The sequence below is a fragment of the Parasteatoda tepidariorum genome, chromosome 4, assembly GCF_043381705.1.
Source record: "Parasteatoda tepidariorum isolate YZ-2023 chromosome 4, CAS_Ptep_4.0, whole genome shotgun sequence".
Taxonomy (NCBI): Eukaryota; Metazoa; Arthropoda; class Arachnida; order Araneae; family Theridiidae; genus Parasteatoda; species Parasteatoda tepidariorum.
Window position 1 is genome coordinate 2631993 of NC_092207.1, and position 27416 is coordinate 2659408.

The following is a 27416-nucleotide window of genomic DNA, read 5'->3' on the forward strand; positions in this document are numbered from 1 at the left end:
GATCTAAAAATTAAAATAGAAATTATTAATTTTGGTTTGTTTTAGAGATTGTAAAGCTAATGTGGTTTATAGAATTATGTTATATAGATCTTCTACTGTAATGTTTTCAAAATATATTTTGCTTACATTATGTTTTCTCTTAAAGGTTGGAATGAGTGTGGCTCCAGAAGCTCATGAGCATTTGAGAAATAATTTCTGGGATTTTTTGATGATGTATCATCAGGTAAGAATACCATTTAACTTTTTTTAATCAACAGAAAATTATGTAATTTAAAGTTACAACAGTTTTATGAATTTTATTTATGTTATTCTCAATTGTTTTTTCATCTATGTGCTCTTAACATAATATATTATATTACATAATATTCCTTATAAACAACTGTAACATTTGCCATTCGGGATATTCATTATCATTTATATCAAATATTTTTATAATCTTTTACACCAATATTCACAAGTTACTTTTGAAAACAAAAGTTCATTTGATGTGATTAAAGCATCTTAAAAGTTATAAAATTCATAGCAATTGTTTTTAGTGAATGACAATATGAATTTATAATAGAGTAAATTTTTTTAGTGGTCCCTTTTGCACCTTCCATTTATCTGATGTGATTTTATATATTTATAGTAAACAGCTCAAAAATTGTTCGTTTATTACCGATCATGTCAAACATGACTGGGGTCTCATCCATATTTTTGAAAACTTAACTATTTGCTATCCAAGTCTTTTGGTAGTTTTTGTGATACTTTGGTTTTTTCATGTGGAACTAAATTTTTTCGAGCCGTAAATCGGCTACACCAACTCACAGTAGCCTTGAAATTTTCTCTCTCATGTGGATTGATCTTTGCCCATTTTAGAGCAAACAAGCGAGCACAGTTTTTTGTTACAATCAAGCCATTTTGCCGATTTTCCAAAACCCAGTTTTCTATATTGTCCTCTGACACCGGCCATTTTGTTAGTCCTGTACGCAATGTACACTTATCCTTAGGCGTATGCATTATTTTTTCTTCCATTCACGCACCAAGCTTTCCCCAATACCAAAATGTCTCGCCGCAGTTCGATTTCCATTTTCTTTCGCAAATTGAATTACTTTGCATTTAAATCCAGCACTGTGTTTGTTTCGTTTGATAGGAGCCATGTCTACTACTAAAAACTACGCTGAATTCTTAAAGCTTACTATGTTTCCTTTTCAAAGGCAGGGCATCAAATGGTGCGATAGGCAGAGGAGGAATTACATTTTGTCTCCTGATTTGTGGTATGCTTTTGAGACATACACAATAGACAGCATTCCAGATACCCCTCCCCCCCTTACTTCTGGAATGTGGGGAACAACATTCTTGCACACACCTGCACTGCTGAATACAACAATCTCTTTTCTCTGAATCACATTATTACTCTTTCAACTCTATCCTCACATACATGTCAAATTCAGTTCCTTTATTTTTGCAAAAGATAGGGAAAAAACTTTTTATTTACGATCTTGAAAGATGAGATATTGCACATGCACAATCCAAATTTTCGTACACGTTGAACAAAGAGTATATCTTAAAATTTTAAAAAAGTGTATTAGAAATTACGGGTACGCGTTATACGGCGGGGTGCGTTATGCGCCAGAATATATGGTATGTGCTATCGTCATCACTATTTCCAACAGTACGATTGTTGTACGCTAAGAAAATAATTTTTCTAAGAAATTAGATGTAATTTACTACCATTTATAGTGGACTTATTGTTTGGTCTTCAGGCAATCCACTATAGCAGAGTTTGTCTGCATTTCAAATATTAAGTCCTAATATCTTACTTTCAGTTGCAGAGCAAATTTGTCCAAGACACTTTGACGAAACAAAACTTGGATTTACCAGCATATCTTACTCTCTATCCACCTGCTCTTGACTGGATTCTTCAATGTGTTACATACAAAGCATCAGAAACAGTTTTAAGTCAAGTGTTGCACAATTCTAAAAATCAGTGCAATAGGTAATGTTTTTTTGTTTGTTTTGTTTTAATGTTAGAGCCGCGATGGCTCAGGGGATAGTGTGTTCGCCGTCCAATGAAGCGAACCAGATTCGAATCCCAGTCAATATGAATTCCGCAACCGACTTGCACCGACCACAGTGCTGACCTGAAATATCCTCAGTGGTAGACGGATCATGGGTTAGAGTCCCCTTGCCACCAGGCTAACCCTGGGAGGTTCTCGTGGTCTTCCTCTCTAAGTAATGCAAATGCGGGTTAACTCCATCAAAAAGTCCTCCAGGAAGGCAAATTTCTCACAATACTCGATCCAGGAGTTCCCTTGTCTTCTGGATTGGGTTCAAAATTAAAAGGCTTCAGAGTTGAACATTAGTAGTCGTAAACCCATAAAAATTAGGTCGGCTGTTCAACGATGGTTATAATAAAATAAAATAGGTAATGTTGATAGGAAGCAATTTATTTCTGTTATACCAACAATTCTTTTTTTTTTATATATCTAACACTATTATAAATTTAAAAGTTTTAAGTTTGAAAAATCATAAAGCATTTAAATTCTTTTCATATTTTTTTTTAATTTAAATTTTTAAAATTTTTTTAAATGTCACTTGTCTACACCAAAAAGTTATGAATTTATTTTTGGAACATAATAAAAAATTAATTTCTAAGATAAACAACTTAGTCTTTGTTATACATTGGATGAGTTAGATCTATTATGACTGTGTTAATTGAATAAACATCCGTTATGACCTGTTGAATTGAATAAACAGGTATTTTGACCTGTTGAATTGAATCAATATTTATGGAGTAAACAGCTTTTCAGAACTTGGACTCTTGAAAATATAAAATGGTTTAAAACTTTTGTGTTTAACTTCTATTGTTTCGGAAACTATTCTTACGAGAAAACCATTTTCAATGTCTCTTTAGTGCTCTGTTGTTAAATTCAGTGATGGCTGCTTTTAAACCAGAATTCATTGCGAAACGTGCTACTGAACTCGTTGAAATAATGAAGGAATGTGATGATTCTGGCTTTCCAAAAGTATGTAAATTTCTTTTTTGTTGTATCAATCAATAGAATTCCCAAGTACAAAACCTTTAAAAAATGCTTAGAAAAAACTAATGTGTTCTCAGATAAAAATTCTGTAGTCATTGCAGAGCCAAAAAAACCTTTGTAGAAGGGAAAAACTTTACAAAACCTACTGGTCAGATATAGATAAAAAGAAACTTCATATAAACTGTTGCTTTGATTATGTTTATTTTATCTGTGTTTAGCTAAAGTTTCAGTAAATGTTTCTACTTTTATAAAAGCTGCAGGGAGATCTGTACAATACTACAGTTTCCTGAAATACTACAGTTTTCCTGAAGTTTTTGTTTTAAAGGTTTATGCAGAATTCTTTAAAATAATTTTTTTTATTTATGCAGTAACACTCAATTAATGCAGGGCTTATTTTACGAATAACTCAATTCAGTATTTAATTTAAAAATAGATTAAATACTTACCAAGCACTTAAACAAAAAAATATTGCACTCAAACAAAACAATTTCTGTAGACTTTTATGTATTTGATATATTCTATCAATCACGTTGATATATATCAGTCACTTTAAATTACCTTAAACTTTTGTATACTTTATTTATCTTTTGAAAACTGACAAGATATTTTTGATTGTAACGAAAAATAAAATAATTATTAAAAAAAAAACAAGTTTCCTTCTAGACTTTGCATATTTTTGAAGATTGTTTAAGATATTCTGAGTCATCTGTTAAAGGTACGCGTAACGTTGACACTTTCAAAGTATTCAAATAAGAATCAGTAGTTAAATAATCGGTTATTAAATATCATTAATTGAATGCCAGCTTAAAATGATAGAATAATTAAATGAAAGAATAGAATATTTAAATAGTTACCAACTATTCAATGATTATTGGTGGGAAACGGGCAGTTGCTAAGACACACAAATGCTGTTAGATAGTGTTGTTGGGTATCGGACTTTTTCCCAACAGTCAATAAAACTTCAGAGTAATTGACGCAGTAGTTGAACTGAGAAAGCAGAAAATTCTTGCGAAAATAAGCATTTATTAGAAGACTGTGGAACATGAATTACAAATGATTATGATGAAAAAGTTAACAGAACGTACTAAGCTTCACATAATCGAGACGCATGTCAAAGCATAGGCTCCACTTCTCAAAGAATCTTACATGACAAAAGCTTTAGAAACTAAGTTAAAGAGAGCCACTATTCTGGTCAATTCTCAGCCTTTAAACATCGAGATTCGACTGAATGGTAAGCTGCTGTACATCTTATATAATTATTGTACAAGTAAGTGAGAAGTTGAGTAGTAGCTGGTCTTTCCGTAAACATTGTCTCGCAAGTGTGGTTACGTTCCCACTCGCAATGAATGCCCAACATTGAACTTTTATTACATGACTTAATTAGAGATAAACAACTGGCATAGGCTCAGGCTTAATTGACGTAATTATCGATCATATTTCCAACAGGTAGGTCGCTAACTGGCTATGCAGATTGTTAGGATGCATCAATTATCTCTGAATTGGCATTTCTTTCAAAATAAAGCTACAACACCAGAAAAGTGATTTATTAAGAAATACAAATATTAAATAAAAGATTTTTTATAGATTTTTGTTTCAGTTAAATGATTTTGTAAAAAAATCTGCTTGGTTATTGCAAGTTATCGACAAAGTGAAGATTTTTCTCAAATTTATTTTCGGGAATATTAAGATTAAATTAGGAATGTTTGTTTTTTGCTAATTAAATGGAATTTTTTTTCTGTCATCAAAAAATCTAAAAGACTCTTTAAAAAAAAGAATAAAAAAAAGACTCTCCAGCAGAAAAAGTTTCAAGCTTTCTGCTAATTTAGCTGCATTGAAATAAAAAATCTATTAATTATTATCAATAAATTGTAAATAAAATTGTTGCTTTTTTTGAAATATTTTTTAACTGATGCAACTCAAAGCAGCAAATTATATTATTATTTTCCAACTTTTTGTAAGAACTATATTTTCTGCTTTAGAAATGAAATACATTTCAATATTAATGAATAATTTAACTCTATTATTTACCACTCTATATAAATTTATAAAAATTCTGCATAAAATATATTTGAAAATTCTGTTCAAATCTTAAAAAAAAGCACTGAGAGCTTAGGTGATTAAAGTACCCTTCCTTTTAATTAGGTACAATTAATTTAATTGTATCAGAGAAGGTAAAAAAAAACTTTAAAAAAGTCTTAGTCTTATTTTTAGACGAAAATGAAGGTTTCAGAGAATTTACAAAATTCTGCAGAAAACCTATAAAATAACTGCAGGCCATGTGAAGGTTTCACAAAAAAAACAAATTGTGCATAAAACCTTTACAAAAATTTGTACCATTAAAACCTGCTTTAAAAAACCTGCAGGTAATCTTTAAATTAACTTTTCGACAGCTGTATGAAGACTTTTTCCCCCCTAAAACATCCTTTAAAGAAATCTGTGAAATGAAGAGATTTTTTTAAACTTTTGTACAGAATTTTTTACTTATTAAAACCTTTTATTTTTACTTTTCTTTAGCACCTACTGTTTAGAACTCTTGGTTTGTGTTTAATTTCTGCAGATCCTCCGGAAAATGAAAAATTGCAATTGTTGAATGACATTTGGAAGATTGTGACAAAACTTAAAAATCCGGCTGTGAGTTAGAATTTTTATTCAATAATTATTTATTATTTTTATTGTTATTTTAAATCAAGGCTAGACCAAGAGTAAAGCAGCTGAGGCATTCGTCTGAGACCCCATTCTCCTATTTGGAGTTCCAGAGTTTTTTTTTTTTTCAATAGTTATTTTTATTATTTTTTGTATTATTGTAGACTTTTGTTTTGTCAAAATTCTTTATGTAGGCTTAAAACATATTTTTTATCAATGAATAAAATTTCAGATACCACTGTAGGCCACCTATATCAGTGATATTGTTTGGAAAGATTAAAGTAGGAATAGAAATAGCAGTTTTATTAAAAAAAATTTAGTATTCAGAAGTAAAACTCTCTATTCATATCAATTAAGAGACCTGCACTAGAAAACATAAAAATAAATGTTTTATACAAAAGCAAATGTGACATTTCTATTACACTGTCAGCATTTTTTTTAAACAAGTTAGAAAATTTAAATTTTTCTTTTTAAAAAAATTTGTTTTAGTATCACAAATTTGAAAACTTTGTTTTAAAGTTTATTTATATAAATAAATACCTAGGAAGGACATGTAAGAACCTATCGTAACCCCCCCCCCCAAAAAAAAGGAATAATTTCTTTCGGTCCAAAAAATTTGAAAAGAAATTTATCAAATCCTAAAATAACTTTTTAAAAAGTTTATAATTGCAATTTAGTTTAAATAATAGTATTCATTTCCAAGATATTTAAAAGATCATCTTTAAAAGTGTGAAAATGAAAAAAAAAAAAAAAACTAACAGAAAGATAGTTAAAACAGTGTTTTCATCATAGAAAAAAAATGGGTGAGAATTTCTCACCCTTTCTCAAAAACAGGGTGAGATTTGAAAAAATTATGTGAGATTTCTAAAAACTAAAAAAACACAAAAACTCTTGGAAAAAAAATCATTTCTTTAATTATAATACATACCTTTTTAATGTCTTCTATTTTTTAAAGCATTGAATATTTTTGGTGCATCATCATAGAAGATTTTGCCTTTACAAGGTATTTGTCCATCTTACATAAGTGCATAAAAAATTTGAGCGTCTTACATGAAGAAACCTTACCTACGATAAACACGTGGTTGCAGAGAAATGTGTTCCGAAAGGGGTTCTGTGGTTGTGTTTTGTTGTTCGAAAAGGTTCTGAACAATACTGGTAAGTAGGGAAACTAGATAATGGGGCAGATGTTGAAAATAATGAAAGATCCAGGAAGAAAAGTGAAACGGATTTTATTCTAAATGGCGTAATTCGAAGCTTTTTCCAAAATGCGAGAAATTCGTGAAGTTTGAAATTGATTTATAGAATGCGCGAATTTCTCGCGGTAATCATTTTTTTATGCGAGAAAAGAAAAAATATACGAGATTCTCGCGCTGTAATGAAAACACTGGTTAAAATATCATAAACTTTATTAATTCTACTAAATCAACGAATTGCATACTTAACAAATAGACTATTGCAAACCACATATTAAATTTGCAAGTATTAAAAGCATACTTATTTTTCTAATTAAATACTCTTAAGTATGGGTACTCAAATCTAGTTTTAAATAATAGGATTTATTCATTTGAAAATTCCGTAAATAATTCATTAGAAAATAGTTATTATATTTTTTTTTTAAAGATTTGATATGAAAAACATTTAAACTTTCTGGTACTTATTAAATTTAATTTTAATTACATTTAAGTTTTTCTTCATTATGCAGAAACCGTAATTGACACTTCTTAAGCCATGATAGCGGTATACAAAATCAGCCTATCATTTTTTTATGCAGAAATTAAATATATTCATTTATTTTTGAAGGTTACAATGAGAAGAATTTTACAAATGCGCCATTGTAAAATTATATTCCCAAGGTGTTAAATGCAACTAATATAAGTACACATATTAGCAGTATTTATATGAAATCAAAAATTGTATTAACACTAAACATACCAACACTTAATGTATATCTATTTCTACCCTAGCCGGTCAAAGGACCGGACTTAATGTTTCTTGACTGAATGTATGAAATGTGGATTTTGGAAAGAAATAAACTATAAAAACTGTATTATAATTAAACAAAATTGTATATTGCCAATTTTTACGTATTACAAACACAAAGAATAAGAATTTTTAATTCATTACTCAATGCATTTTTTACATATACAGGGTGTTTCTATTGTATATTTTATGCAAATATATTTCTTCTAATTATTATTATTTCTATAATTCTTANGAGTTTTGTTTTAAAGTGCGTTCTTACTGTATTACTGAAGTGCGTTTGATTTGTTAGTTACCAAGGATGGGCCCGAAAATGGATGTGAGAAAGCTAACAGTTAGTTAGAAATGAAGTAAATCTATCAAAATAAATTACAAACTACTTACTATAACATTTAGTTTTTGTCACCTTTTCTTACACAAAAACACCAATCTAAAATTTTAGGTACTTTCTTGAAATTTGAACTCACAGTTGTTCTGATTGAACTAACTACGTAACAGTCTTTGCAGAAATGTGCAACTAATCGAATGCAATATGTGAACGCGCATTACATTGTATTTTCTGATCCGATAGCCTTATAAAGCAATAAATTGTTCTCCCGGTCAAATGACCGGTTGTGGTAGAAATAGGTATACAACAAGTATTATTCAAAACAAACAAAATACAGAAAAAAAGTAATAGAAGATGAACTGTATATTATTGTTAGAAAAGGTTATGAAGTCAAATGTGCAAAAACGATAAGATGATAAGCGCATTTTCGATGCTAAAGTTCTTAAACGGTCATTTGACAGGTTATGGTTGGTTTAGTGTTAACGCAATCACGAAAATTATGAAGGGTATCGAAATTGTTTTAAAAAAGCATTGCTGAGTTAGGTAAGTGTAATTGTTAAAAGTGCCTCCAAGTACAAAATCAAATAAAGGAATGAATAACTCAACAAATTATTCTATTGTCAAACTAAATTGTATGTAATCTACAACCTGGTTAACATGATAATAATTCGATTTTTATCCCTACTGTGACTGCTTTACGAATTGTTCCACTTTAACGGATGTATTGTCTATTTATTTATAAAACAAGATTTATTTATTTTTTTAAATTTTATTTCTTCCACTTGTGTTGGTATAAATCTGTTTTTTCCTGGGTGCTTAAGTGGCATTATTTATATAGCTTTATTTTAACATTGAAAGCTACAGTTTCAATTATACTAAAGAGAGTATTGAATAATTTTTGTTATAAATGTGTTAATATATGAATTTTTTAAAAATTTTAATGTGTATTTTATTTTTTAGGATTATATGAGTTGTGCTGAAGTATGGATTGAATATATTGTCAAGCATTTCTCTGTAAGTACAGTAAATACAGTTAAACCTCACTGACCTTAGCATGAAATGCATGTTTGGTCCCGTGAGTCAGCAATCAATTATTGTTCTATTTTACATGTTTAACACGAAATTTTCAAGCATTATTTCACTGATTATCGCTTAACATTAAAGGAAACTGTATACAGCATAAATAATAGATAATTAGGTATGTACTATAGTATGTTATAATACAGGGGTTTCCAACTTACATGAGGCCGGGGGCCACAATTAAAAACACAAATCACATGGCGGGCCACAACTTTATCAAAATTTTGTGTAGGACTCTTTTATGTTTGAAGGAACATTAAATATTTCTGTCAGATTTTTATCAAGTTGTGCAAAACAAAAGTATTGAATTACAAATTAGAATAGGAAGTTGATTTTTGAAATATTAATAATAGTTTTAAAAATATAAAGTAAATAATAAAAATTCGGGCTGCAATTACTTTAATGTGCACCTATGTATTAAACAATTAATGTGCAACAGATATAAAATTGTTAAGATATAAAACTTTAAAAGGGTTGGTATTAAAACTTACACAGTAGCACGCAAAATATTCAATGAGAAAATTGAGGTATGTCTGCTGTAACCACCAGAGAATAGATATTTGCATTTTAAATTTAAAATTTACAAATATGGGTGTAAATATTTTCGTCCAAAAAGAGTGGTTTCAAGAAGTTAAATCAGAGAATTCCTTCGAGAAAATTTCAGGTACGCGCGTGCTAAATTATATTCACAAAATGCAAAAAAGATGAAATAAAAAGGAGCAACATACGCGATTATTTTCGTGTTTGAATAAATATTTTCTTGGATGCAAAACCTGAGAAATAAAATTTTTTGCACCGTTGGTTTGTTAAATTTCACAGAAACGAAGAAATTAGGTTTTTATTAACAAGAAAAGTATTTTAAACCCATATATATTTTTTACGAAAATTATTCGCAAAGCAATGACACCTAATATATTTTAGTTCTCGGACCTCAAAAAAGGCTTCGCGGGCCAGAAGCGGCCCCTGGGTCGCCAGTTGGAAACCCCTGTTATAATATAATACCTGACCGTGTTATTGTATTATTGTTATGAATGATGAATAAAATCTTAATTATTCATTTTGAGGAATGCTATTTCTATTTTTCTTCCTTTGTTAGATGGGCAAATAAGATAGGTTAATGAAGTAGTTATAATTCTAAAGCTTATTTTAATTTGTTTAGTTCATAGTAGAATTATTTGCATACATTAATGTAGTACGTAACATGTATTAATAGTATGAAACAAATTGTTTTCATGATGTATCGGATAAAACAAAATTCGGTTAGCATGAAATAATTATGATAGTCCCTCCGATTTCGCGTTAACGAGGGTAGACTGTTTTTCCCTTCATATTTCAATGTAGACGATTTTTGCTTTCTTTTAAATCAGTTGTTTCTATTGGCAAAAACATACATTTTTAAAATGCTTTTGCTATTTTGTTGAATACAGTCGAACTTTGTTGACCCAAAATTGGCGGGACTATCATAGTTATTTTATGTTAACCAGATTCCATCTTCTCAATACATCATGAAAACAATTCATACTTATTATGCGCTACTTCTTAAGGGAGAAAATGAAATAACATTCCTTAAAATGAATATTTGACATTTTATTCAGATGCTTATTATCTGTGTTGTGTGTGTCCAGTTTCCTTTCATGGCATATAACTAAACTCATAATGTATGACTTACATTAATAAGAAACACATATTTATTTTATCTCACTTAAATATCATTTTTTCTCTCTCATTTTTCAGTTGCAAAATTTTTTTTTTAAAATATTCATCAATCAGTCAAACCTAATAGAGACCTGTTTTCATTGCAACCATTATCAGCACTGTTAATGTTTTCTATCATAAGTTCTATGTAAATTATCGCAAGTCCTTTTACATTGCACAAAAGATTTTGCAGTTAATTCTTTTGGAATTTTTTTCCTAGGCAGCATTGTGTGATTGTAGAATATGACAATCGACGAATGCTGTATTTAGTTAAATCGCTTTTTCCATTTAGTCCATAGCATACCTGCCAAGTCTCCTGTTTTATAATGAAGACTATTTTCGTATTTTACGACTATCTCCTGTTTACCGGTATACTCTCAAATTTCTCCGTATTTGTTGAAGAAATTTTTAAAAAAACTTGGCGATAAAATATCTGGTGATGGCTAAAATACTTCTCTTATTCCTCAACAGATTGTGCTATTGCCAGTAATGTTGAGTGTTAATAGTTTTAGTAATTATAAATAATGATTTTAAAAAATCTTCTTTAGATTAAGATATATATACATATTTTTTACTTTGCTGAATGTAAGTGCTTATATTATTTCCAATTTCGAATTTATCTTTTTGACTTAAATGATTATGCATGATGTATTAAAATACTTTACTTGTAGCCTTAAAAATGTTGTTAGTAAAATCACCATTATTTTTATTCTCCAATGTTGGCAGTTATGTTATAAACGTTTCATCTAATGTTTAAATGGTTTGTTCCAGCGATAACAAAAGAAGTGAAACACCTGGTATGACAGCAAGTTCGGTTTTATAATGTTATCTTAAACTCAATTTAACTTCTAATGTTTTGAGTGAGGTTTGCCACTATTGAGCACAAGCAGAGATCTGGAATTGAAAAAAGAATGAAGACACATAACTCAAACTTTCTGCTTATAAATATTATTAAGAACACTTTTCATAGAGCCTTCCATTGCTACAGTTACCACTAACCTCTTTTGGAAATTCACTTTTAGGAATGTTCTTTAATCCTTTAAATATAATCAAAGGTTTGGGTGTTATAACATTTGCCATAGCACTCAAAACTACAGTGTTCTTTTTCTTTTGTTTTGCAGACTACAACTTAAAAACCTTTAAAGTCAAAGGTTTATTGTAAGTCGAACTATAAAGGAGATTCATCCATATTGCCTCTGAATCTAATGTCCATATCCAAGGGTCCTAAGAGGGGGCAAGTCGTCATAGACAATTTTGGACAGGGAACCCTTTGTAAAAAATATTTTAGATATTTTTTGTAATTTTGTAACTGTAAAATTGACTTGGGGAATAATTTTAATAAGGGGCTATTTTTTTTTCAAATTTGGAGAGGGGATTTTTTAAGTCATTATTATATCTTCATGGAACAGGCTTAGAATTGCATTAACTAATAAATGAAAAGCTCATTTATAATCAGTGATTTAATTAAATGGACGAGATTTTTCGTTCTTAGTGAAGGAATATTTTTAAAAATCTATTTTAGTGATGAAAACTTTTCAGATAATGTTTCTTTCTGTGAAAGTTATTTTTCTCTTATTAAATCTTCTATCTAATAATATCTTCGAATTACAATTCATAAGTACTTAAAATAAAAAAAAATAGAGAAGCTCAATCGTAAGCAGGCGTTAGGTTGAACTTTAGCTTAAGTTTTAATTTTCTTGATTTTAATTTAATTTTCTTTTGTAAAATCCTTTATGTTGGAGCAATTTTTATTTCACCTTTATTATATCTGAAAAGGATGTTGACACAAAGAGAGAGATACATTTAAAGATAAAATTGATGTAATTTTTTGTACACATTGCACATCTGTAAATCATAGTCATACAAATTACACATTAATATACATATTTTATTTAAATAAAAAACTTAGATATATATAGTAAAAAAAAACATTATCGTAGCACTTGCAATTTAAAGCTTAGGATTCTTTTAACATCACAAATCACTTCAGCGGAAATTATTAGCAGTAGATTTAGGATTTTTTGCAATAATGTCCTCTTATGACTAAAGACGTGCAACACATTTAACTTGTTTGAATTAGTATTTTAAATTATTGAATTGTTTTTTTTTTTCATTTTTTGATCTCATTTTTCAGTTTTTTTTAATGCAAGGCAAAAATTAATCGCAATAAAAATATATTTTATTGCAATAACTTTCTCTTTTATTTGAAAATATAAAAGATCTTGGCCATTATTTAAACATTTTGAATTACTTTTGAAAGTATTATCTAACGAAGTTTATTTTACCCTCGCACATCTTGGCTTGATTTTAATAAATTCCCTACCTTTAAAATTCTTTTATATTTTGTTTTATATAACCCAACCCTATCACTCACTAACCCCAGAAATTATTCTCAGATCACTTCACTAGCTCGTTTCATGTATCCGACACACAGGGTTTGCCAATATTGTGTTTGGTGCGGATGTATATTTTTTTTTCTCATTTGAATTTAAAAGAAAATCAGCTACTGATATTTCTTATGTGATTTGAACTTTATACTTTAAACCAAGGCAAGAAATTTATTTTCGCTATCTCTCGATTGGTGATCAAGGATAGACGAGTAAATTCTGTATTTTCAATTAAATTGAGAAGTTCGTATTTTCGCTCTACAGATCAGGATGTCACAATAGACAAAAGGCAGCATACAGAAACTCTTTGAAGACACTTAATGATTTGCTTAGAATATTTATAAATCCCCTCATCTTTAAGCTTCATCGGGCTGCATTTGACAAATGGTATTTTAGTAAATATGTTTTTTAAATATCTATATACTACTATATATTTTATCCATTTTTTATATCCATTGATATTTTTATCCATTTTTGTTGTCTTTAAATTGTCAACAATAGCTCTTTTAAAAGATATTTCTTCTCTTGATCCACTATAGCGCATTTATTATTTTCAGAAGCGGGAAGTGAACACTTTTCTCGGAGACATCATCCGCCATATGTTACTCGATCGTGCATTTGAACAACATTATCCACAGCTGACCAAAGTCGTAGATCGCATCCTTTTGCATATCCATGATTTCAGCGTCATCTTCTCTATGGATAAATTCTTGCCTTTTCTTGACATGCTTCAGAAGGATTCTGTTAAAGTGGACGTCTGTAAAAATATACTGGAAGCTTTTATGAGGTATTCCTCTTTAAGTTAGCGTTGTCTACAACACTGTTTACACAACTACCGCTTCACAATAAAATAAAGTATACGTATATCACATGGTGTAGGATGCAGGCACGGAATCTTTTATTACATCTTATTAATACAGAAGTAGAACGGCAAATCTGGGAATACACATAAAACTTAAGTGCCTCGATTTTTATTGTAGGGATTATTTTGAGAAGATGTTGTAAGAAACTCCCTAATGACATCAAAATTAATGATAAAAAGGGGAAATGAAGTATTTTGAATCAAGTTCATTGAAGTGAAAAACTTTTATGATAATTTTTTTTGAGAAATACTAAACATTAGATCTAAAAATAGTTCTTCAACAAAAAATGGAATATTAATAAGGGGAAAAAATAGGGTATGGCTCTTAATTAAAGATATTTTAAACTAAATTTTAATATGAAAAGATTTGTTCTAAGCTTTTTATGTAAGTTTTTATTTAATATTTTTATAAAAAAAAAAAGTGAATTGCCCATAGTTTATTTTTTATAGTTTAGTGCTTACATCGCTGTTCACTCTTTCTATTTAGATACCAGCAAGAGACGACTTGTGATCCCGTTATCGTCAATGCTGCTATGTTCATTTGTAAAACAATACACGATTCGGTCAAGTGAGTCTCTTTACTACTTTTTGCGGAATTAATGATTTTAAAACTTTTAACAAAATGCTTGAATAAAAAAATAGTTTGCACTGAACAATTATGATTAACAAAATTTATTGTTGTAACATTTGCCATAGNAAAAAGAAAATGCCTATCCTAAAATGCTTAAAGAACTTATATTAAATATGCTAATTAGTTCCAATGGGAATAGGGTATCCTTTATGCTGTTTATGAATGAAGCAAAACGGCAAGAATAAAACGCAGGTGAGAAAAAGTAATATTTTTACTTTTTTTGTTCTTTGTCAGATCTCAAAGAACTCAAAGTTTTTTGTTTTTCCTCAATCTGATATACAGTAGAGCAGGAGTGTCAAACTCGCGGGCTGCATGCGGCCCGAGATGAACATTTTTGTGGCCCAATAATATATCCAAAGCAAAATAAAAATAAAATAGAAATGTGAGTTAGAAATGAAACCAGCATATAAAATTATAATATATTTTATTTATAAACTATACGGATCATTTTAAATTGTCCACTTGAAAATGTAGAATTCTAATTGGCTGAAATGCGGCCCGAGATGAACATTTTTGTGGCCCAGTCAATATATCCGAAGTAAAATAGGAATGTGAGTTAGAAACGAAACCAGCATATAAAATTATAATATACTTTATTTATAAACTATACGGATCATTTTAAATTGTCCGCTCCAAAATTTAGAATTCTAATTGGCTGAAATGGAGTCAGTTTCACACTAAGCTATCAATTAGATAGTACATAATCAGGTTTATCCTATTGTAGCGAGGTAAGTTGATTATCTTGCTCCAAGCTTCTCAATCAATTCTGGGATTTGAAAGAAAAAATATGTAAGTTTTTACAAACTATAAATCAAGATACAAGCTTGTTCTACAATCAAATATGGTTGCAAGATTTATCTTTTATGGTTGATATAACCAAACACTTATCCGATTTAAATTTATTGTTACTAGGCAAGGATCAGATCATTACGAACATGTTTGACATAATTAAAAAAGCATTCAAATGTAAACTATTTCTTTGGGAAAGGCAACTGAAAAATGAAGATATAACGCACTTCCCAATGTGCAACAATAACAAATCTCGTTTAGATGATACTGCATCCTGTCAAAAATACGCAGAAAAAAATTTCAAATCTTAGAACAGAATTTGAGACAAGGTTTAAAAATTTTAATTCTTTGGAAGACAAATTTTGTTTGCTTCCTTCGATTTTCTCAATAAATATAGACTCAGTACCCAGTTATATGCAAATGGAAGTGATTGAGATGCAGTGTGACTCAAATTTGAAGGCAAAATTCATTGAAGTGGGTGTGCCTAAATTTCACGAATATTTACCAGCAAGGTTTGAAAATACCCGAAAATTTGCGTAGGAAATTATTTCCAAGTTTGGAAGTACTTATCAGTGAGAGCAATTATTTTCTGTAATGAATGGAAATAAATCTCCTGTCAGAAACCGTATTAATAACGCTCACGTTGGGTCAATTTTGAAAGTAGTCTCGGCCAATAAAATTTCTCCCGAAATAGAAAAGATAATAGCAGAGAAGAGATGTCAAGTATCAGGACATAAGCAATAATTTAACTTTATATATGTTTATTACAATTGAAAATAAAAAAAAAAATTTCTATGAACATTGATTTTTTTTTTGCAGCCCACCTAAAGTTAAGCATTGTTTATTTGGCCCAAGTTAACTTTTGAGTTTGACTCCCCTGCAGTGGAGTATTATTAGAACATGCAAATTTCAAACTTAAGATATTACTTTTTTTTGAAGTGTTAGATTTGTGATGATTCCATCGTATTTTCATGTCATTTGATGATAGTTCTTATGGAAGTTATAATTTTTTTACATATAATTTTTTATAATTTTTTTTCGCATGTTTTTTCAAATTCCGATGTTTTCTTAATATAATTTTATTAAGGCGTAAAAATTTCAAATTTGAGTTATCACTTTTTTGACGCATTTGATTGGAATGAATCGATCGTAATTTCCCGTCACATATGATAGGTTTTCGACTATTTATCATTTTTCGCCTTTTTAATATGATTTTTTATATTGGGAAATAAAAAACTTTTTTCATGTCATTAAAAAAAAAAACATGTTTTTTTTTAAAATTTATTTTAAAAAAATGTTATTATTATATATTAAGCTCAAATTAAAAGAACTTAATTAAAAAAAGTATTTCTTTTTTTATTTATTGATTAATATTTTAAATATTCACTTTTTTTTCAGAACATGATAAAAAATATATATAATTTTAAATATGCTTATCGATTGTTTTACAATTCCCCTTCACTTGAAAATAAGCATGCTATAACATGAAGAAGAAAAAATAATTAAAGGTTATTTTAGAAGTAAATGTAAAAGCTAGTTTCTCTCTCCCCTTAACTATCAATATAACATAATAGTCTTATTTACATTAATGTCATTTTGTAGTGGTATACAATTTGTAGCATTTGTTAAATTTAAAATTTTATTTTTCCTTTTATTTATTCAGTGTTAAATTTAAAATGTTATTTATTATTATAATAATTATACTGTAAAACCAGGTATAACTTAAAAATTGGTATTCAGTATTGACAAAAGTAATTCAGGTATAATCTATAAAAAATTCATACTGTTATAGTTAAAGAAAGTTAAACTAACCAGGGTTATATTTAAATTATATGGTGGTTCGTAAACGTGGTTATAATTTATTTTTAATTTCATGGACCATTTTAAGCTATAATGTCCTTTAATAAAATAATAATATAATAGATCGTATAGAATTTGGAATGATTATTTAATAGTTTACCTTTGCGTTGTGACAATTTAAATCAAAAATCAAATAACGTATCTAAAATATTCAAATAATTACAACATGATTCTAATGTTAAATTAATTAGTATATTCATACCTTAAAACTAACATTTAAATTCAGTATTTACTATTTCTCCAACGTGCTCATGCAGGCCATCCATGTGACTCGAAAACTGTTAGCAAAATTAATCTGCTAATCTAAACAGCAATTTGGACTGGAATTAATTTTTAGCAATGATAATTGGCATTATTTAACGAAATATTTAGTTATTTAAAAAAAGGATTATAGATAACCTTAGAAAATCATGGCGCTAGACTGCACGTGCACGAAATTTAATCCTATCCAAGGTATTAGCACGAGGCATAGTCAGAATTAAAGACAAATATTACTTTTAAAAACAAAAATGTATTAAAACATAATTCTTGGTTACAATATATATAAAACATTCTTCTTAACACACTAATTCGAATGTCTTAGGAATTCAAAATTTTGGTGCAACATCTCCGAAACAAAAATTAACAAAACAAAAATTAAAAATGTTACAATAATTTAATATATATTATGGAAAATAATTCACATTTACAAATTATAAAAATTAGGCTGGGTTTAAAAAAAAAGTTATTCGCACGTGGTTTATGATTATCGGCGTAATTAGATTATCAAGTATCTATTTTAAGTAATTTAACATTATAACGCTTTTCGTCATTGTTAATTAAAGACGTTCTACATTGTTATTTAAAATTAATTAATAATTTAATACGCTAATTCTAAATTAAAAATACTTATCGGTCATCCGGTCCCTGGATCCAGGGCCTAGTAGCCCCAAAACGTCTACCTAAAAAAAACGTGCTACTTTTAAGAAAAAAATTACGAGACTGGTTAACGCGCTCTGCGTCGAAAAAAAGGAGGGAGAAAAACAGCGCCCTCTGGCAAGCTCTGATAGGCTCTCATACCATTACGTCACTCCTACTCATCCATTACATCACTCCTCTTCAGCCATTTACTGCTTGTTGGGGAAAAATCGTTTGCGAAGGGACTTAAAACTCAAAAAAGGGGGGAAATCGCTTACACGCGACCCAGCCACCAGCCAATTGTACAAAACAGATTAAACATTAAAAATAAAATAAAAATAGTTTTAACAATTCAATTACTGGTTTGTGATGTCTCGATTTTTTTTTTTATAAAAATTTATGTACCGATGAAAATTAATATATAACAATTAATTGTTATAAGATAAGCATTTTTTTTTTTTTATTTATCGANTTAAATATATGAGACCATTTGAAAAAAAATGCTGTCAGAAAACTTCATATTTTTCATTTGGTTAAATTGAAACTAAATTTTATATGAGTAATAGAAAATTTAGTTGTAAAAAAAGAAAAGAAAACATGGTTTAAACCAACTAACAGTACTAGCACCAAAATGTTCTTTCTTGCTTTAGTGCTCTAACCTTGGAAGATGAGAGAAGGCAGATTGGTGTACTCATTTGTGCATTTATCAGAAAAATTAGTTTTGGGCGTGACTTTGAACAACAATTGGGTTTCTATGTTGAAGCCAGAGCTACTTTCAGCAACTTAGATATGGCCTTAATTCAATTAGTTCAGGTAGGTAGTTAACTTTATATTAAACAAGCAACACAATTATGCTGTGAAAGTTAATTTCCTTCCTTTTTTATAGTGTGTAAATCTTCTTGCTATGAGAACAAGGCAAATTGTTAAAGGTCACCATACAAGGAAGACTTCAGCTTTTGTAAAGGTATGCTTTTGTATACCAGTGCTACTTTGGAACATTATGACAAAGACATATTTATTAATAATTTATAAAACTACTTACTAAACTTTAATTTCTCTAGCATTTAAAATAGTCATTGATCATTGCCTAATACTGTTAAAGCTGGGAATAGTTTTTAAAAGTTTTAACTTCTGGCCAAATTGGAAAATCTTAGTTGAGTCCTCTCTCTCCTCTTTGAGGTGAGGTTTAGCTATCATCTTGAATATACTGGCATCTCAAAACCTAAATATTGGTGTAATGTTACTTCATCACCCGTAAGCCAACCATAACTAAATTAATTTCAAAGAGATCAACAGTTTGAACTTAAAGATAAGAAGTAATATCATACAAATTCAAATTCATGATTTCTAATAAGATATACATTTGGTAAATTTTTGACACAAAGCATTTGGAGAGATTTGAGATTTGTTTTGAACAAATATCTCCTGATTGGCAGGGTTCAAATTCAGTTTCTAATGCATTGAAAAATTAAACATATTCAGATCATAGAGGCTGAAAATATTTAAACCCGTCCATCAAGAAGTTGCAGGTGTTTGACCACTCCAACAAGCATCCTGTAAATCTCCACCTGAGATTTAGATTATGAAATATTAATAATATAATAAGGAAATTGTGTTCATCCTTAATTTCGCATTTTCTAGGCACCTTGACCAATTCACAATCCTGTGATGAGATCCTTCTAGCCCAACAGATCTTTGTAAAAAAAATATTTTTACAAACTTTTAAATATTAAAATCATTCTTACAGAATGCAGTATTATGATCACATATTATTTTATGTAATAAATGTAAACAAACATGAAAATCTTAAAGTGTAATATTGATATACATAAACATTGTGATTTTTTAATTTTATAAACCCAAATTTTACATGCATTAGTTACAAACAAATAATCTAATTTAAGTTTTTGTTTTGAAAAAAAAAATCATATTTTAAATCATACTTTTGTTTATGAATAACAAAGTGATAGGTTTATTATTACTTCACTCTAATTATTACCTTGACAACCAAAGTAATAATTATTTACATTGTATGAGTGAATCCAAACCCACCAGACGATACGGAACATCAGTAAAATTTTTATCTTATACCTATTTACACGTTTGACATTGCTAGCTAGATGAATAAAGTTATGTTTTCTATTTATTTTTTATGCAGAACCAAGTATGACCAAATTGAAGATGATAGGTCTAAATGTTAAAAAGTTAAAAGGATTTTTCGCGTGTAAACAACAGGAACTTTGACTTGAACCAATTTACAGATCTTTGTATTTTCTTTGTGCAGCATTCCAATGGAATCAAACTTAAATAAATAAAACTAATTGTTTAAAAATTAAGGGCTTAGGGAGTAAGAATTATATATTATTAACAAAAATTATAAAATTTAAATTTGATAATTACAGGCTTGTATTGCCTATTGTTTCATTACAATTCCTTCTCTGACGGATGTGTTGAGTAGGCTGGAACTTTACCTTCTTTCTGCCCAAGTCGCTCTTTTGAATCAAAGCCTCTCACAAGGTATGTATCATTTCATTTAAGATTTTAATGTTACTCAGCCTATAATTATTTATAGAAATAAGCAAATTTTATGGATAAACTGTAAAAATATATTGCACGCTACGCACCCTGTTTATGCTAGACATCTTTCAGAACTTGAGACGAAAGAAAATTCTAATTGCTCAAGCAAGAACTCTTTTCATTCTTAAAGCCATCAAAAAGCTTGATCTTATAAAACTGAGATAATGAAAAGATAGTTTTAATATTGTAAATGATTCCATTCTGACAGATTTAATTTTAAAAAGTGGCTGATTTTATAATTTATAATATTGTGTTCTGTTGTAATATCATTTCTTGGGTAAATATTTTAAAATTGAGATAATTTTTGCCTTTGTGGTTAACATTAAAAAAAAAAAGATAGCAGAAAATTATTCCTTGAAACAAATAAATGATTCCTTCTTTTTTCTAAAATTGCAGCCGATGCTTTCCTAAAATCTGCAATAAGTTTGATTCCAGATACTCCTGCCTCCATTGAAATAGACAATAAGCACAAATCTACAGAACCTTTCTTAATATCATATATCTGTAATTTGTTATCAACACTGCTAATTGTGCCTGTAAGTATTATCTCTTTTCATGCTTCCTAACAAAGCAATTTTTTGCAGTGTCATTCTACAGCAAAAGTCTAAAATTGTGAACAATTTTAAAGTCTTGCTTCTTATGGATGTTTTATTCAATACAATAAAAAAATTGTAGGATTCCTGTCATTTATATATCAAAGCAAGCACCAAATAAATAAAAATGTCATTCCTTTTGTCTTCTAAATATGCACACCTCCTCAGAGCATATCACGAACAAAAAATTTTGACCTAGAGCATGAATAATTTGTGAATGATTTTGTTTAAATTATTACTTTTTTGTTAATTTTTAAATTATGGGTCTAAATTGAAAATAATGACGAGTTAATCATGCAATTTCTTATGTATGTTACTGAAGTGCTGAGTAAAGCCTTATGCATAGATTTAATAGAGTGCATCAACATGGTAGATAGATGCATCAAATTAGGTTTTGCTTTATAATCTGCAGTAAGTTTTGTTTATTTAATTCTTAAAAATATTAGCGGTATTATTTTTATTAAACACTTTTTTTTTGTCAAAAGGTAAAAAATTGCAATTTTTTTCTTCAAGTATTTTCTCTAAAATGTCATTAAAATTTTTTATTGCACTTTTATTTTAAAATGCATCTTTTTTTTTTTTACATTCTTATTAAAAATGAGTGATCTAGGCTAAATAGTTTTGTAGTAGCTGTTTTTGTTAACTGTAAAAATCCATGATGTTATTTATTTATTTATCTTTTTCAAAATTTTAGAAAACCTGCAAGAGGATTTTGATTTCGTAAAAGTATATTTTGCAAGATCATCATAACATATATCTGTGGATCCTGGTTTGCTATTTCAAAATTTTTGGGTTTTGCCTCATTTTAGTTTAACTGTCTTAATATAAGTCTATGAATGGAACCTTTTTATAATTTATTTTAGCAGAAATACTTAAATCCCTATTTTTAAAATGTTTACAGTTTGTGAGAAATAATTTTTTGTTAAAATTTGTATTCATCCATGATGAATCAATCAATGCTTTGACAAATTTCTTTAAAAACTGAAAGCACTTTACTAAACAAACAACTATACTATTACAAACTAAGTCTTCTAATTACAACTTTCAACTGCTGAAAAAAGAGCCAGAACAAATATCTTCATTGTGGCCACTAAATTTTTTGCGTCTTTAGAACAGGTTGTTACACTCTTTCTGGGCTGATTCTTGCCCAAAAACTAAGCATATTTGAAGGAAAATGAAAAACTAGCAGCGGTGAAAAATGTACATAAATACATATAACAGAACAAATTTCAGCAAATTTAGATTGTAGGCTGGTTGGTTTAAATACTAATCATAGGCTGATTAAATTTAAATCAATAGTTTAGTCAGTCAGATTGACTATTTTCAGAAAAATAGCCAATCGCTAAAAGAATAAAAATTGCTTGTAGTAGTTTGTAATAAACGTTTATTTCTAGATAACATCAATAAATTTTGTATTTCAGGCATTAAATAATTTTCTTTCAATTCTTTTAATTAGTCTGACTCAGTTATAATTGTTGTGAAAATTAAAGAAAGAAATCTCTATTTCTTAACAGGATCATCCAGAACAGGAACCGCTTTATTTAATTCGAGGTCTCATGAACGTTATTCAGGACTACAGTTGGGAGTCAGACTCTAAAGTCACTATTTATTTAAACTTCTTGAACTTGCTTTCAGCTCTCAGTCAAGAATCTTACATCTGGTCTATTGATGGAGGTAAATCAATGCATTTGACGCCCCCCTATTTTTTGTACTATTCTGTTTTGAAGAGCCATAAAAAATTTAAAAAAAACTATTATTGATGTTGTAATAGGTAGTGCCAAGTAATATCCAAGATAGAAAAATCATGATTTTGTAGCAAAATTTTTGATAAGTATTTATTTAATGAGAAAATTGATAAGTCTTATTGGTTGGATTTATGTAAGTTTAATATTTTTGAGAATGTTCTTTTTAATGGTTTAGATTTTTATAAACAAATTATTGGAATTCCACAAGGTAATTCCTTTTCTGGTGCTTTTGCTAATATTTTTTTGAAGCTAAATTTCTTGAGTATAATGATTTAAAAGCTTTTAGATATATTGATTTTGTTTGTGATAATTTTATTTTTATTTATAGTATTTATCCTAAAGATTTGATTTTGAAGAAAACTAATGACATTAAATGTTGAATAAAATTAATATTGTTGATAAACTTATCAAAATTGGTGTTTGACTTGTATTTGAGTAATTGGTACTGTGGTGTTAAGTACCGCATTGTAATAATGGGTTTTTTATCTCCCTCACCCGAAACATTATAGTGCTGATGCTGATATTTTAATATCTTCGTAATAAGGAGTAACAGGTGTAACATAAAATATTTTGTTTTAAAACTATATTTGTATCGTAACATTTTGATCTCAAATTTTTTTTAATTAATTTTATTCCATGAGTTATGCTTTTTAAAACTGTTAGCGCTGTTTGCTCAAATCATTTTTTTTTCTATCATCCTATTTCTAAATCTTTTTTTTTCCTTTCAAAAAGGAGAGGCTTTACTTTGTGATACATTAGAGTAAAAGTGAAAAACTACGTAAATAAAGTACAGAAATTGACATACTATAATTTCAGATCTTTAAACAAGAACCTTCCTCGGTGTCTAAACACCAAGAAGTGACATTAGAAAAGTGAAAAGATAAACACATGCAAAGCGGTTTAAACAATCAGGGCAGAGGAACAACTTTGGAAACAAAGAAAGAGACACAAATTATAGTAGGACAGATACAGGAACTAATTATAGTAGGGTTTTTTGAAAAGTTTTCACTCTTAAACCAGATTTTTTTTTCAATATTTATTAAAAGGTTTAAGACTGCAGGATTATACAGGGTAAGGTTTTTACAATATTATAACATGCATTTTTTAAACATTTAAAAAGAGAAGTTGAAAATATTAAGGATTACATGTTAACATAAAAAATATCTTATTCTAATGACTCATGATAAGATAATACAAAAGCACACACGATTTACTAATAGCATAGTACAATAGCATATACTAAATTTAAAATAAAAATATTATTAATTACCTGTAAAAACAAACTATAATTTTTTTTACGTGTCGTGAGAATGTGGGTAAGTCTGGAATAGTTTCTAGTTCATAAATTTATAAAAACATTTTCATTATTAATAACGATTAGATATTATTAAAAATTTTCTATGCATGTAATATTTTAAAAACGCAGTCTATTATTAATTGTTTAACTTGACATTTGCACAAATATATCTTTTCTCCATTAAAGTTTTGTAAAATTTAACAATAAACGAGCTTTCTATGAATATTCAAAAGTGATGCATAGTATAATAGATCATTGTACTTAGTTTCTGTTTGTAAATTAATTTCTTAATCATGCACATTTTATTTAAATGAGGGGGTGTATAAAACATAATTATGGAATTCATAATAGCCTGAGAATAATTTTAATGAAAAATCAAATTGTTTATGTAGGTATTAAAGTTCTCTTTAACTGTGTATGAATGTAGACTAAGGTAAAACAATTGTTGTTTGTCTCCTAGTCTGACCGCAGTGTGTTGAGGATTAAAACTATTATAATGGACAGCAATGCAAGTGCAAATGATAAAGAAAGAAATAATAGTCTGTTAAAATGTTCTTTCCTCATTCTGTTGTTGTACTTCTGATAATGTATTTTGTTACTGCAAGTGAGAATTCAGTTAAAATTAGATCCTTTTGAAATGACATAAGTTATTGAATGTGTTGTTTCCAATTAATTACATTCAGGTTGAATAGTTATAGCATTTTTTTAAGATAAAATTGTAATGGTATATCCTCTTATAATGGAATAACCAGGTTATTTGAATATGGTTGTTTGGAACTGATGGTATTCCTTTAAGCGAGACTGTCTTCTACTGCAGATTTTGTATTCTCGAGCATTTTAAAACACTTATCATAGTCGTAAATCTTGAAAGGAACATTTTTAAATAGGGACAAATATAATATCTATGCCTTACTAATTTTAATTGTTTCTATAATAATTTTTAATAGTTATAAGTATAATAATATATATATTATTAATAATTTCTATGAATTGTTTAGGAGCCGCAATGGCTCAGAGGATAGAGCATTCACCTTCCAATGAGGTGAACCAGGTTTGAATCCCGGCGATGGCTGGTCGATAGGAATCTGCATCCGGCTTGCACCAGTGCTCACGTGAAATATCCTCAGTGGCAGACGGATTATTGGTTAGAGTCCCCTTGCCGCCAGGCTAACCCTGGGAGGTTCTCGCAGTCTTCCTCTCCATGTAACGCAAATGCGGGTTAGCTCCATCAAAATGTCCTCAATTAAGGCAAATTTCTCTCAATACTTGATCCTGGAGTGGGTTCAAAATGACAAGGCTAAATAGTTGAACAGCAGTAGTTGTGAACCCAAAAATTGGGTCAGCTCTTCAATAATGGTTATAAAATAAAATATGTATTTTTTTGTATGTAATCTGATATTTATCTAAACATTTATCTCTAATTTGAATGAAATGTTATTAAATATACCCTATTTCATTAGGTCTTTATTAGTATGTTTTGTTATTTTCATTTACAGTGGATTCTAATGATGCCCTTTATGGTAGTGATCCCAAATTTCTGGCGGAAATAAACAAAATCTCATCGACTCTCATTGATGAAATGTTATCCCATCTAAAACAGCTTGGAGATAAAGGCGTAAGTTAGGATATTTGTAGTTTCCTTTTTTATAGTATATGCCCTAGCAACAATTTTATCTTGACTCCAGTTTGGCTTAATATGAGTCCTATATGAATGTGTACCGAGAGACCAATATTGGGATGTCTTGATTTTTTAATGTTGGTTCCATATAGGGGCAATATCTGCCTTTATAGGGACTATATTAGCTGAAAATTAGTATAAAATATCTGATGAATCCTGCAGTTACACATACAACCATAGTGTACTGTAATATTCTTATAAAAAGTAGATGACTTAGGAGAAATAAAATGATTGATTGCACAAGCTAATTTAATTTTATTTTTAAATACTTAATAACTGACAAATGCATTTTAGTAGATTATTCCATTGAGGAATTGGCTTTATCCTGGCTGTGGCACATGCTATAAAACAAAATCACCATCCACAGGACGACTAAATATAACAAATGGCACTTGAAAATAATTCTCAGCCACTTTTTCCATTGAAAATGCATCCCACGTGCTTTTTATTATTATTTCTTAAATAAATATGATATTATTATGAATATTTCATAGTATTCTAAAAATTATTTTGCTGCAATAGTTTCTTAAAATATTTTTCTTCATTTTTGAAATGACTCTTTTAATGTTTACCATATTATGAGAAATGCTTTACATTAACAATATCAACTGTTTTTCTTTTGTTATACATATATGGTCACTTGCTTTAAAAACTGGTCGCTGTTAAATGTGCTATAACTAGCCACCGGCTAGTTGCGAAATGTTCGAATTTTGCCCTAGCACACGCGTAGCACATTACTTGTAGTGCAACATTGTATGAGCCAATTCAGTGAAAGACCTTCAAAGCTACATAGGTGTAGTGTATGAGTATCTATTTCGATACTGGAAACAAACCAAACATTTACACCTAACTTCTTTCTGTAAAAATAAGTATTCTTTTAATGTCCCCTTAAACTCAAGGGGGTTATGGAGATAAAGGATCCATAATTTCTAGATAACTAGATCTAACAAAACACCAAGGCCAGATTAAGGTAGCAAAAGGCCTGGGGCTGAGTAAATTGAGGTCCTATTTATCATAAAATGATCAACACCCTGCACAGATCAGAAATTTTTCCAAATTACTCCACTTGGAGCAATCCTTCCTTCTCATACAAGAATTGACCATGTATTACAATGCAAATTATTATTCTTTTTTAATCCCTCTCCCTTTTCTCCCGTTAAACAAAATTTTCGAAGAAAAATAATTTTAAAAAATTTTTTTAAAATTTTTGACTAAACACTTTCTTCCATTTTTTGCATATTCATGGCGAGCTCTTCTAATAATTTGTGCCGTGGGTCTGCAGCCCCAGTAGCTCCCCTTCCCTGCACAACATAGTCCTCTGCAAAAGGTCACTCATATTATTGGTGAGAGA

General features: G+C 28.9%; 1 protein-coding gene across 3 annotated transcripts in view; it reads left to right on the top strand.

Annotated features, from left to right (window-relative positions):
• Nucleotides 1–27416, top strand: part of LOC107439581 (VPS35 endosomal protein-sorting factor-like) — a 53890-nt gene that overhangs the window by 18802 nt on the left and 7672 nt on the right. For all 3 annotated transcript variants that reach the window (XM_071180441.1, XM_043052609.2, XM_043052611.2), the window contains exons 11-23: nucleotides 146–223; nucleotides 1809–1978; nucleotides 2897–3008; nucleotides 5538–5654; nucleotides 8935–8988; nucleotides 13694–13923; nucleotides 14486–14566; nucleotides 18826–18988; nucleotides 19062–19139; nucleotides 20578–20692; nucleotides 21149–21288; nucleotides 22860–23019; nucleotides 25884–26002. In XM_071180441.1, the coding sequence (XP_071036542.1) occupies nucleotides 146–223; nucleotides 1809–1978; nucleotides 2897–3008; nucleotides 5538–5654; nucleotides 8935–8988; nucleotides 13694–13923; nucleotides 14486–14566; nucleotides 18826–18988; nucleotides 19062–19139; nucleotides 20578–20692; nucleotides 21149–21288; nucleotides 22860–23019; nucleotides 25884–26002 (1617 nt within the window). The remainder of the gene's footprint in view (nucleotides 1–145; nucleotides 224–1808; nucleotides 1979–2896; nucleotides 3009–5537; nucleotides 5655–8934; nucleotides 8989–13693; nucleotides 13924–14485; nucleotides 14567–18825; nucleotides 18989–19061; nucleotides 19140–20577; nucleotides 20693–21148; nucleotides 21289–22859; nucleotides 23020–25883; nucleotides 26003–27416) is intronic.